Source organism: Anthonomus grandis, chromosome 1 (genome assembly GCF_022605725.1).
Source record: "Anthonomus grandis grandis chromosome 1, icAntGran1.3, whole genome shotgun sequence".
NCBI classification, from domain to species: domain Eukaryota; kingdom Metazoa; phylum Arthropoda; class Insecta; order Coleoptera; family Curculionidae; genus Anthonomus; species Anthonomus grandis.
In genome coordinates this window covers 37,513,334-37,526,969 of record NC_065546.1, presented here as the reverse complement: position 1 = coordinate 37,526,969, position 13,636 = coordinate 37,513,334, and the positions used below count along the sequence as shown (strand labels likewise).

Here is a 13,636-nt window from a genome sequence, read left to right as displayed (position 1 = left end):
GGAAAATTGTCTTAGTCAAGTCAAAGTTAAAAGTAGCTTTATTTCTAACTAAAAAATATTGGTGTGTACAAAGCTATTTGTACACAAAACATTCGCACAAAATTTAAAAAAAAAATCATACATGCATTTAAACCTAAATATATAATTAAGGGAGTAGTTAAAATATTTTTGCGAGGAAAAATATGCTTTCTTAATAGTAGTTTGTTTAATGTGTTTCCTCGGACAGGTGTCTTCTTAATGAGAAAGGGGGATTATTAAATAACTTTTTACGTGATAAATTATGAACTTTTTCAATCGTCAAGACCTTGGTATTGATAAAGGAGAAAACAAATCTCTTGTTATGTGGCTGAGTAAAATATAGTTCCTCTCTGAACTTTCTATGAACAAGGCGCACAGTGTCCAAAATTAAAATGCTGTACAATGTTGGGACAGAGTGATTCAGGAACAACAGTGGTCTACATGACTGTCGCATTTTAGCATAACCACGCAGTGTCCGTGTTGTAATAAGAATACTGAGTAAAACAAGTATTCTGAACAGGACTACCAGAATAAAATATCATAAAGAAGATGTAATTCGATCAGAGAGAAATATGCTATACTTGCCACTGCCAATCCCAGGATAAATGATATAATTTGAAGGTATCACCAATGTATAGCCTCACCAACTTTGCAGTAAATAAAGTTTAATCGTTTAACATCATATAAATCGCACTTAAAGTTCCAAATATTCGTTTTGGAAATATTATTTTATATATTTTTATTTGGAGTACGAGACTATTGGAATTACACCATTCCTCCAGATATTTCATACCGCGAGCAATCCGGGCAAAGTGTTACTGTATATTAAGCATTACAATAGCAGGGAACCCAAGACTGATCCCTGTCGGATACCAAAAGAAATAGGTACATTATTTCGAAGAAAATGAATATTAAACTCTTCTCACGATCTGAAAGGTAGGAGCAAAACCACTTCAAGGCGACTGCTACTCCTTAAAAGTTATAAATTCCCGACGTAACACGGTTGGATAGTGCAAGTAGTTAAAAGCTTTCGACATATTACAGCATGTCCTGTATTGAATCTGAGATACAGCTCCCCAAGAAAGTCAAACAAAGAATCTCTTGCGTTTCTAACCTTTAGAAATCCAAACTAATGCGGATCAAGAAATTTATGCCTGTTGAGAAATAAAACGACCCACTAATAAGTCACTTTAACCAGTCTTTCCACAATATTTCCTAGCACAGGAAGCAATGATATAGGACGAAAATTTTAAGGTTCATTCAGATCACCTTTCATGTGAATTCTAACAATGTTAGCCCTCTTGAGATTAGGATAAAATAGGCTATTTGTAAAAGACTTATTCACTAGATGAGCTAAACAAACAAGAGCTAGTGTAGGTAGAGTCTTAATGACTCTTATTAGCAACCTGTACCATCCCGAAGGAGTTATGTTCTTGATATCTCTAAATCTGGATTTCAATTCCACAGCATTAATGGATAAAAAGATAAAAATACATGTGGTACGATAAATGGAATGCTCCTTGAGAGGTTAGATACCATGGAGAAGTAATATGATTCAATGAGGAAAATTCAATGAATAATTAGGTCGTCACCTTCCAATACACTAAGTAAAGCAATATGGTTGCCCTTACTTCGTAGAGAGTTGACAATCCTTCATGTTTCTTTTAATTTATTAGAGGAATTTTCAGCTATCCTCAAGTAATAAAGAGACTTGGCTTCTCTTGGAGTAGATCTGTAAATTTTGTAGTTATTCAGAAAGTAAGTACTATCCGATGAATATTTTCTTATAATTGTCAAGGTTTCTTTTTCTTCTTTTTTAGAAGAACTGAAGAAGTCCTATTAAAATAAGTTAAAAGTACCAGTTGTTCTATTTAGACTGATTACATATTAGTTCAAACTTGACATAGTTTTTGCGAGAAAACAATCTGTCAGAGCTAAATTTTAGATGGAATACAAGAATCTAAGACTTTCGTTATAGTTTTTTTAAATAGTTTTTTATATTGTTTTTTGTATTGTTTTGTATATTAATTATTTAAAAAAAAATATGACTCTTTTAACACCATTATTTGTAAGTTGTGTTATGTTTATTAGGACAGGACAGTTTTAATTTAACCCTTTTTGTATATATTTTTTAGTTTTGTTTAAAACAATTGTGTTAGAAACAAAGCATTTTTTTGATTTGATATATTTAAAGTTTGTAATTATTAATATTCTTTGTCCACAAGATGTAATTATCGTTTCATAATAAAGCTTATTTTGAATATGAAGGCGACAGAAGCAATGATTTCCTCGTGATCGCAGAGAATTTCATAAAATCTACAAGAGTATGCAGGTTTAAGCAAAGATAATCGAGCTAAGAAAAGGATCCAGCAGTAATCCTAGGACAGTCAAAATAAACTCACCATAGTATCGACAGTATCCACCCTGGCGCCCTTAGCTAAGAGCGCCCTTATAACCTCCTCGTGTCCATCGGCCGCCGCCCTATGTAAAGCAGTACAGCCTGCGCCATCGCGTGCGTCTACTTCCTGCGCAGCAGCGATGGCCAATAGCATACGCAGCGCCTGCGCGCGTCCATTGGCCGCCGCCAAATGAATGGCGGTGCGCCCTTGCGTGTCTCGCGTGAATCGCGCCGGTCCTCTCACGGGCAAGAGGCGACCTAAGGTGGCGCAGTCGCCGATCGTAGCGGCGGCACGGACCGCCGCCCCCGGCTCCCCTATTGGGGAGCTCATATTGCCGGGGTGGGGCCATTCGACATTCTATCTGGAAGAAAAAATGTCACTTGTAGTACGAGTAATAAGGATTAAAATAAGTTTTTTAATGGTAGTCAATCATGTCGTTTTTATTACTTTTGTCCTACGAGAATAGCGGCAGCTGTTATACGACAACAATCCGCCCACGCACTAATTACGACGTTGCTTCAACAATTTGCCAATGAAGCCTCAAAGCACATATCATGAATTGGGAAAAAAATAATCGTTGGCATCTTCGCATAATGTACTATTAAACCGTACCAAAAATAAGCTTTTTGTTTAACATTTTTGGCCGCAACATCAAAACAATGCTTTTTTTAATTAATTTTAAATTAGAATTCACCGTGTGGCATAATATACGTGCGTGTTTTTGTTAAAATTAAGTTGGCTCTCATTAGATGCAAAACAAATTACAACCATGCAGTGGGGCACAGACATCACAAGTGGGTTCATTTAATCTGGGCCTCGTGTTAAAGGGGAACCCGCAACAGAAAAAAAGAATTATGCTTTTTAATTATTAAAAAACATTTTGAAAACTAGAGGGAATTCTTTACAAGTATTACTGAGTGTCATAGACATTTGGTATATTGCATAGAAGTAGAGGAGTTGTTAAATCGGCCATGTTTGGGTCCTAATGGGAAATGTACTATCCGTGAAAGCTTTCTTAAACTAATAGTTTTTGATAAGAAAGTACAATAAATTGATTCGAAAAAATCAGGCCAGAACTTAATAAGTGTAATATCGATATGACTTCGACAGCGCTCCAAAGATAATCGAGAAATTTTTTGAAGTCAGGGCCATTATTTAGAATGAACACCATCAAGTCTACTATTCGTCTTGCGGTGCACATGTAAAGCCGTACAAATTTTTGTGACGTTCATGGAATGGAAACTAACAACGAGGCAAAAATATATTTGATAACGTTGAAAATGAGGTATTCAGTCTTAGCCCAACAAGATAGAAAATTTCAATTGAAACTGCGAAACTGTCGTCTCTTTATGCAATATCTACAACTAGAATTAAAGCCGTTCGATCATTAATTAACAACTAGTTCAACAACAAAATTTCTTAAAATGGAATTAAGAGGAGAAATTCAGGTAGACGTTCTTACTTCGCTTAAATGGCTTTAGACCTTTGACAACTATTCAACACGGATTCTCTTGGTACAAACTGTTGCAATGCTTTGATGAAACGTAGAACTCGCAGTCCTAATCAACTTTTGGACTCCATACGTCGCTTAAGAGATTCCCGACCTGCAACTTTGACAGAAGCCACTTGATGCATCAATCACACCTAAGCTAACAGAGAGTCAAAAGCACATTTGAAAAAAAAAACGATTTTATAATAAAGATTCGGGCAGAGACATTGATTTGAACAGTGATTTGCCACGCGAAATCGATTTGTAGCATAAGATTTGCAAAGAAATGGGAAACAAATTTTGCTTTAGAGCTACTCGATCTCCTATCTATGTTTTGCTAGTATCTTTCTTCTGGATAAAAAACTTTCAGGAAACTTGCTATGATCAAAAAGAAATTACGATTCATATAGCCGAAGGCGAAGAAGGTTGAATGGCCTAAAGCATCAAAAGAAAAGGCAGTTTTTGAAGAAACTATCGGAGAGCTCAGAACAATAAAAGCAAAGAATCGTGTACAATTAATTGTAACATTCTGAAACGCTATATTGTGCATTAGATTTGCAAAAATGTAAAATTTACATTAACATTGTTGCATGTTTGTTTGCATTTGTTGTTTATTTTTCATTTATAATTATGCGAATTTGAAAGAAAGAGCCCCTTAAATATTCTGCCCCTGGCTCTTTGTAGTCTCTGTGCGCTCCTCCATACATTAGTACTTTTGACGTAATCAACTAAAATTAACAGATGCCAGTGTGACATTTTATGTCATTTGCCATTGAAGATAGATACATGACATATGACATATGACTTTGACAGTTACACCGGTACGAGCGAGTAAGCGCCTTACTCTGTTGCCTTACGATATCTTAAGCGTTAAGTCATCATATGTTTGCGCTCGAATGACGTCATGTCTAACAGCTGTTAGTGTCTAAACATTGGCTACGTTTTCATGTGTATTGAGTTCGTTTTGTAGACTGAGATAAACCACAAAAACACCCATTTTTTCTCAGTTTTCAAAACGTTTTGAGTCTTAATCCGGCCTTATACATTTTTAGAATCAGATCTAGATCGTGATGAAATCCAAATTAATTTCGCCCTAAAAAGGTTTATAAAAGGCACACATTTGCCCGAGAAAATATAAAAAAGAAAAAAGTTACTGCCGTAAACAAAACCTCAATTTTTTTTTTCAGAGAAAAAAACACAAACTAATCAAAAATCAATTTAAAAAAATATCGAAGTACTACCTTTACGTTCTTCACTGTATTTTTTGGAATATATTAGCTCTTTAATAATTTATTTTTTTCTGCATTTTTATTTAGTTCGGATGTCTTAACTGTCTCACATACATTAGATAAATTAAAACCAATATTAAAAAATATAATGCTTCTCAACTCTAAAAAATATCAAAAAATTGACATCATTGTTGTTTCTTTTGACTTTGACATATCTAGTTTATTAGCGGTCTCGGGAGACCGCTAACAAACCCTTAAAGCGCCTTTTACGGTGACGCCATGACTTGATCGCTCGAATGACATGTCTTAAAGACGCCTATAGTCGCTTACCCGTTAAAATGTGGCTCAAATAATAATCAGACTTGATATTTCTGACAGTAATGACATTTCATAACTCGGATTACGATCTGAAACGACCTACTACATCGAGTATCAAATTGAAATTTTCCACCCTTAATATCTTTCCTGTAAATAAAAATATGAAAAATAGAAAAACATAGAGAAAGACACGTGAATTTTGTTTGTAAAAAAGGCACTATAAATGGATATTTTCAGAGTTTTTGTTTTAACACAGGGGGTTGAAAGGAGTAGATCTCACCCTTAGAATCTTAAATGGAAATGGGAGTATGATATAAATATCGCTTTACAGGACGTTCAATTCTCTTTTCATTGGTATCCTACTTTATGACTTTTTCTCTAGAGTTTTCCGAATAATCGCGTTTCAAAGTTACAGAAACAATTAAATTTGCTTGCATTGAGATTTTTGTTTTCAGGTGTGTTTACACAAAAAGTACTGCATTGGGTTTAAAAGTACATTGTTTTCTGTTACAATGCATTTAACCAAACATGGTAAGCAAGATGTAGCCAGAAGCCAGAACAAAAATATTATTGTTTATTCTGTTCAAGAAAGAAATAATGTTACTTTCATTTATGGATTGGTTTTCAATTACAGAAATCAAAATCGTGAAGTAAGTCACAAATATGTGCCGGATTTGGTGGCAGAGTTCTCCGAAACTGGTTCGGTGAGTTCTATTAGGAGCTAAAATTGTAGTTTTGCGATTATTTGTTGCAGAGCCCACCAAAGCAGCCTTGCGGATCGACTTTCTCGATTTAGGACTTTAGGAAGACTATCAAGAAGGACCTAATATTCCCAAAAAGCTGTGTGGATACAAATGTTTTGTCTGATATTCATGGAATGCCGTTATTGGTCCTTTAATTATTAAAGGAAATTTGACAGGTAATCTTTACCTTATTATAAGATATTGCCAATCTTAAAAGACGAATTGCCCCAAAAAGTCAGTTAATTTTAATTTCCGGTGAAATTTTCCGAAATGTTCGGTAGGAGTTCGAAGGGAATATGCACAACATTTTTAACAACTCATGAGATAATGCATAAGTATATCCCATGTTTTATTGTAGACATTTTTTTTGCAAATAAGAAGTTAAGCTAGTATTCAACGATTTTCACGGTGTAACGTACTCTTCTAATCATTTGTACTACAAGGAGACCTAAGTTGTGTAAACACAATGAAAAATAAAATCTCTATGCAGGCAAGTTTAATTATTCTGCTTTATTTTACTTTAAAACGCGATTATTCAGAAACTTCTGGACAAAAAGCAACAAAGTATAATGCCACTGATAAGAGAATTAAACTTTATTTAAAGTGATGTGCCACCTGCCCATCAGTCTCATTTAAAATTCTAAGGGTGACATCTGCATCTCCTAGTTGGTTGAAACAAGAAAGCTAAAAATATTCGTTTAGTGTCCCTCCTTACTAATAAAATTGGCTTATCTATTCGATTTTTCATACTATTAACTGCAAGAAAGATATTAAGAATCTATATATATCTACATATTATATTTATCACATTCGTGAATGTCATGAATGTGAGAAGAGCTTTAAATCAAGGAGAAACCAAATTTAACTACGGTTAAAACAAAAGATATACGAGCCCTGTCTCGGTTCTTGCGGGATTCGATCTGAGCTTCTTCTTCATGATATGCCACAAGGTTTCAATCGGCGATAGATCTGGACTACTCGACGTCCACTTTAAAACTGGAATTATGTTTTCTAATATCCAATCTTTTACTTTTTTAGCCGTATGGCAAGCGGCACCATCTTGTTGGAAGATACATTCGATATTGTTTAAACGCTTTTTGTTCAATTTGGGGTATTAGGTTATTTTCAAGCACATTAATGTACTTATCAGCATTCATAATACCTTCCACAAAGTGTAAGTTTCCCACTCCACTTGCTGACATCGATCCCCAGATCATAACAGAAGCCGGAAACTTAACTTTTTTTTTAAGACTTCTACTATCACCAACGGATACTTCAAATCTGGCTTCATCACTCCAAATAATCGAGTTCCATTGGTTCGAAGACCATAATTTGTGTTCTTTAGCCCACGCTAGCCTGTTTTTCTTCTGAATTTTTGTCAGTAGGGGTTTCTCTTTTGCCTAAAAATACTTGAAAACGAATAATAAAAAAAATAATTTAAGCCTATCTTGTAAGTTTTAAATCCCAGTTTTTTGGCGGCTCTGTGACAGGTTGCTCTTGAAAACTTTTTTGTTATTGCCTAATTCCACAAAAATTTCAATTCGTTGTAATTAGCACGCCGATTTCCCTTGATAATCCGTTTTAAGGCTCTTAAAATGGTGTTGGAATAACGCGGTCGACTTCCAATTCTGGGTTTTTGAGCAACAGATCCCGTTGTTTTGTACAATTTAATAATATTTCGAACTGTATACCTCGATTTGTTAATACTGTCAGCGATTTGGGAAGCATTTTGACCTTTTAAATGCAAGTGAATGATCACTTTTCTTATTTCGTCAGAGACAGCCTTACCACGAGCCATTTTTAATTGTTAACAACAACACCAATGCATTGAAAGTTGATTTAAACGTCAAAATCGGCTTCTTAGCAACGCAAAATGTTGTTCTTAGCAACGCAATTTGTTTTATACAGCCTACTTTTATTTTATCGAAGTGCATAAACAGACCATTCAACTAAGTTATTTCCTTCACGTATTTTGCGATAGAAAAATCATTTTGCAAAGAAAAAAATATCGAAATTAAAACGCCTTAAAAATAGCTGCGTCGGTTTTGTTATCTTTCCATAAACATTTCAAGAAACCAAAAATATTATATTTGAAATAAAATTTTAGTTATCCCTTAAATGGATTCTAAAAAACCATGTTTTGGGGCGTTGGGCCAACTTCACTGAGACAGGGCTCGTACATTCCTGGAAAAACGTCGCCAATAAAGCGCCCCTCACACAATCAGTATTACTGACAGTATTTTGAGATACAGTAATATACTGCCAGTAATATTGATCATGTGAATGCAAATACTGATAGACTGTCAGTCGTGAATGGATGACTGATGTGATTTTCGGGATCCTGAAAATCACGTCAGTCATTGGGGCGGAGCTAAAATATTGATGAAAATACTGACCGTGTGAGGGCGAGACTGTCTATTATTCCAACAGTCGTCAGTCTGAATTGCATCGTGCACCCTGCAGAGACAGAGGCAGAGATAAGTTGAGTACCGTGCACAATAGAAGAAACTCAGGAAACGACCGCTCTGAGCTTGATAGCTTCACCTGATTTGTGTGAAGCACAAGAAAAAGGAAAAACATATATTTTTATAGACCTATATAGGTCTATGCCCGAATTGTGAAATTCAAGTATATCTGAATATTATGACAGAGATAAAAAAAGAAGAGGATATGAAGCTCTGCTTAAAATTGTTGTGCAGTACAAACCGAATGCGATCATTGACGATGTAAAAAAACAAATCAATACGCTAAGAACCAATTTTAGGCGAGAGTTAAAAAAAAAAAAAGGATTCCAAACGGACTGGAAGTGCGTGGACGTTTCATGCACTTCAATTTTTATCTGACGTGGAAATACCAGATAAAGGAAAAAACCCCATGAATCGAACCAAGCAATGTAAAAAAAGTTTAAAAGTTGTTTAAGCCTGGTTTACAGATAAATGACGCGAACACTTTAACTGCTTCAAGCAGCAGAGGATTGGAGCAAATTAGCAGACTGGTGACTGAACACACTTCAAGAGACGATTCGACTAGACCGATGACTGATATGCGAGAGAGAGTAAAGACTGAGAAAATACTGATCGTGTGAGGTCGCGTGAAAAATACTGACGAAATACTGTCAGTCTTCAAAAGTGTCAGTAATACTGATCGTGTGAGGGGCGCTTAACACCGTTCATGACATTCGACGTCTGTCAAATTGTGTCTTAAGGATTATTGGTGTGTACCCATAGAGAAATGAATATTAAATATATATATACATACTTTTAATTACTCTATGTGTGTACCACGAACTTATAAATATACCTGGACTGCCAATTCAATGAAAAGTAAATGACCACTACTAGGGGGCCGCCATTTTACGTGATTGTGTCCTTTCGATGTTGGTCCCTCTGACAAATTTTATATATTTGTGTTCTGCGCTGTTAATTCTGCTAATCTTGAATCTTATAAATCCTAATACCATGAAAATCATGATATTCTTTTAAATTTTTGCTTGTATTTACTTAACAAATTCAGTTAAAAACACTTATTTTCTTTCTATTTTTACTATTACGAGTTTTAGTTTTCTTCCATGTACAGTGTTTCCACATTAATAAGTACAACCATAGATCAAAATATAGATGATTTTATGAGGGTTTGTAATTATAAAGGGTTTATATAGTAAAAATATATTATTCTGTCAACAACTCAATATATTATTCTATTATAAACCACAGAACACAAATATATAGTTATAAACAACACAGACAGACAATTCACAATAATTCGGTTTTGAGAAACTGAACCAAATACCTTTAAATAAAGATGGTGATACATTATTCACGTATTAAATAAGGAGAAAGATACATCGCCTGCTCCAGACGATATACCCAAGCGTCGTTTACAAATCGCCAAAAACTAGGCAATCCACTATATTCACACGTCAAACGTCAGCGTCGTCAACTTTATTACTACATTATTTAATATATTTTTTGTTGGCAACACTGAAAATGTTCAGAGTGACCAACATCAAAAGGACACAACCACTATAAAAATGGCGGCCACCATGCAGTGGTCATTTTTGGGTATCGTGACCATATGCATTAGCAGTCCAGGTATATTTATAAGTTCGTGGTGTGTACTCAAGGAAAGTGGTAATGCCAACATCTATTTATATTGACAGATGACAACTACAAACATGGATACATCTGCACTCTTGACTAATAACAGTAGTGACATTTGACATTCATGGCAGTCATTGATTAGTGGTAATACCAACTGTTAATTACTATTTACCACACGGCAGGCCACTAATAATTCATTTAAAACACTTTGGCCTTGGAATTCAAACAAACATAGTAGCTAGAGCGAGTTTTAATTGGAATATATAAATATATCGTAAGGCTGAAGGGATTTACTTATGTACACCCCGGTCGTATGACTAAACTGTACAGTAAACGACACTAATGCTAAAAAAAAATCAAATGGTCATAAATCCGGCCTTTACGGCGACATATTTATGAAATGCCGTCATGTTTTTTGCTTTAATTGCTTCCAAGGAACGCACGTTATTTTTAGTTAAATTGTGTCTTGCGTATGTACCACGTTTAATATATATTATAATAAAACTTGTAAGTTTTCTTGAAATGTATGCCGCGACATTGCTTCTATCGCTATTAACCTCAATTAACCGTTTTTTTTTTTGAAAAGTTAGAACAGTTATAATTTATTGTCTTGTGGCTCTTGCGACGTAAATACGTGTATTGTTAGATTTGTTTCATGGCGTGTAAACAATTTGTCTTTATAATTATTCATAAATTCCAAATTTTAATGTATCGGACCAAGCTATTAGCAAAAAAGTAAACAATCATAACTTAATTAAAACAAATTTTAATTCATTATATCGCCCCAAAAAAAAATAAAAATTAAAATATAAAATAAAAACATAAAATTTAAAATATAACAAATTCCTTGCGTAATAATTTTATAAATAAACTTATAAAACATTGAAATTCCTGGCCAATTGTAGACGTATGCGCTTTCCAACGTCAAAACAAGCAGTGCCAAACGGGTTCAATCAAATCATATAATGTAACCATATGAACTTACAGAAATGAAATTTAAATTTGCCGCCCAAATGCTAAAACGTGCGTCAACATTATGTTCTTAAATGTCAAAATTGCGCCTTTTTTTTCTTGAACTTCTTGTCTATTATCGAAAAGCCTAAACTTTGAAAAATAAAATGGCGGCTCTCATATTAATTTTATAAATGTTGCTGTTACGACTTTCTTACCAAACATTTAAGACTCCTAGCTTAGTATAAGAGCTAGAGGCGAGCTTAAAACCTTATTTTTTTTCTTTGAAAAAGATCAGACTTTTTATTGGCGTAAGCGATTTTTTTTAACTTTTTGTAAAAATACTGTAAAATTTTTAACTTTTTGTAAATCTAAATAAACAGTTTCCAAATAAACCCGCCAAATTGCGAAGACGTGCGTCTACTACACACCGGATATATTAACAATTATGGTGCTCGTAAACGTCAAAATTAACCATTTTTTTAAAACTTAAACTATAAATCACTTAATGCCAAAAAAATACGCCGTTTTTGTACATGAAAAATATAAATTAATTATTTAAGCACTTAATATACATTAATTTATATTACAAGAGTAAATAAATTTATTGAAATTCAAATTTCCCGCCCAACTGGCAAGACTTACGTCAATACACCGACAATAGTGGATTATTATGTTGTTCACCGTCAAAATTAGGCATCTTTAACGTTTTTTCAATGATAATAAAAGGGCTTTTTTCCACAGCTCTTAAGCACACTATCGAAATGGCGGCCCTTATATTAAATTCAACGACGGTCTTATATATTCTTTTAACGACTATAATATAGGATAATATATGGATAATATACGATTATATATTAAGCTAGATTTTCATTTGCGACGGCCTGATTTAAAAGTGAAAAACTGAACTATTTCTGTTTTTTTCATTTAAAATGCATATTAGGGGTAATATGGGGAAAACCGACCAGACGGACAATACCGACCAGGCCATGTTACAATAGTAATTTAATTTTTATTAGATTGGAAGAATGCTAAGATCCCAAGGGTTACATCCGTTTCATTACCAGCGGATCCAAGATTTAGAGCCAGACGATTTTCCGTTGAGGATCCAATTTTGTCAATGGGTAATTAATAATCCAAACTTAATTCCTTCCATTTTATGGACGGACGAAGCCACTTTCACACGAAATGGTTCATTTAACATGCATAATATGCATTTTTGGGCAGATCAAAATCCAAGAGCCATAAGGCGTAGTAATTTTCAAAGAAGGTTTTCGGTAAATTTGTGGGCGGGATTAATCGGGGACCAACTTATTGGCCCGATAGAATTACCCAATCGGCGAACTTCGAAGAATTATCTTCATATGCTGGAAAATTATCTTGTGGAGCTTCTCGAAGAAGTTCCTCTTATCTTACGCCAAAACATGATTTTTCAACAAGACTGCTCATTTTGGTCGCAATGTGCGTGAGTGGATGAATAACCATTTTCCTGAACGTTGGATTGGTCGAGGTGGTCCTATAAATTGGCCTCCTCGATCTCCAGATCTAACTTCGTTAGAATATTATTTATGGGGACATTTAAATGAGTTGGTATATGCCGTGGAGATAAATACCCGTGAACAACTGATGCAAAGGATTAATTGGGCTGTTAATGAAATAAAGAGAAATTTATTTTTTGTTTTAAGGGCTACTCGCGTAATAACGCGTAGGGCAAGATTGTGTCTTCAGCAAAATGGAAAACACTTTGAACATTTGTTGTAATTTGTGCTTTTTTGTTTGGTGTTTTTATGTTTTTTTTTACGTAATAAATTAATTGTTCCTTTTTTTACCTATTCAATTACATAAAAAAAAACAATTTTTGTTCTTAAATAAAGTATTTGTGATAGTCTTAGGTCATGTTTATCCCCAATGGATTTTTAAGATGCTTTTTAATTTTATTAACTGTTACCAAAACAACTTACGCGTTCTCTTTGCAAAACATTTACATCTAATTTTTTCGAAAACGGAAGCTCCTATCGAAATTAGACAAGAGCACCTTTTTTATGTAAAAATGTTTGTTCTTTTCAATTCTAATACCAAAATTATCACAGAGTTGCTAGAAAAAAAGTTTTATCAATTTAAACTTTACCGACCACTTATTTTACACGACCCTGTATACATTTTGGCAAATGCACTTTTGCCAAAATGTATGTGCACTGGCGATGCACTTTTGAACCATACTGTATATTGACTATTTGTCTTATTTTTAGGCAAAGATGCGGCTGGTAAAATATTGAGATAATGTAACCAATAGTAATTTCGGAACACCCTGTATATAGATTTTATAAATTTTTCCATGTAAAACTTTTTGATTTTTTGTAGGTTAGGTTAATGTAATCAAACTATAATG

General features: G+C 34.1%; 1 protein-coding gene across 4 annotated transcripts in view; it reads right to left on the bottom strand.

Annotated features, from left to right (window-relative positions):
- Positions 1-13,636, bottom strand: part of LOC126736573 (ankyrin repeat domain-containing protein 6) — a 138,249-nt gene that overhangs the window by 18,347 nt on the left and 106,266 nt on the right. For 2 of the 4 annotated variants that reach the window (XM_050440975.1, XM_050441004.1), the window contains exon 2: positions 2,421-2,778. In XM_050440975.1, coding sequence (XP_050296932.1) covers positions 2,421-2,747 — 327 coding nt within the window. In that variant the 5' untranslated portion in view covers positions 2,748-2,778. Of the gene's footprint in view, positions 1-2,420; positions 2,779-5,147; positions 5,274-13,636 lie in introns of those variants that run through there. The other 2 variants (XM_050440984.1, XM_050440994.1) reach the window with 2 other exon arrangements.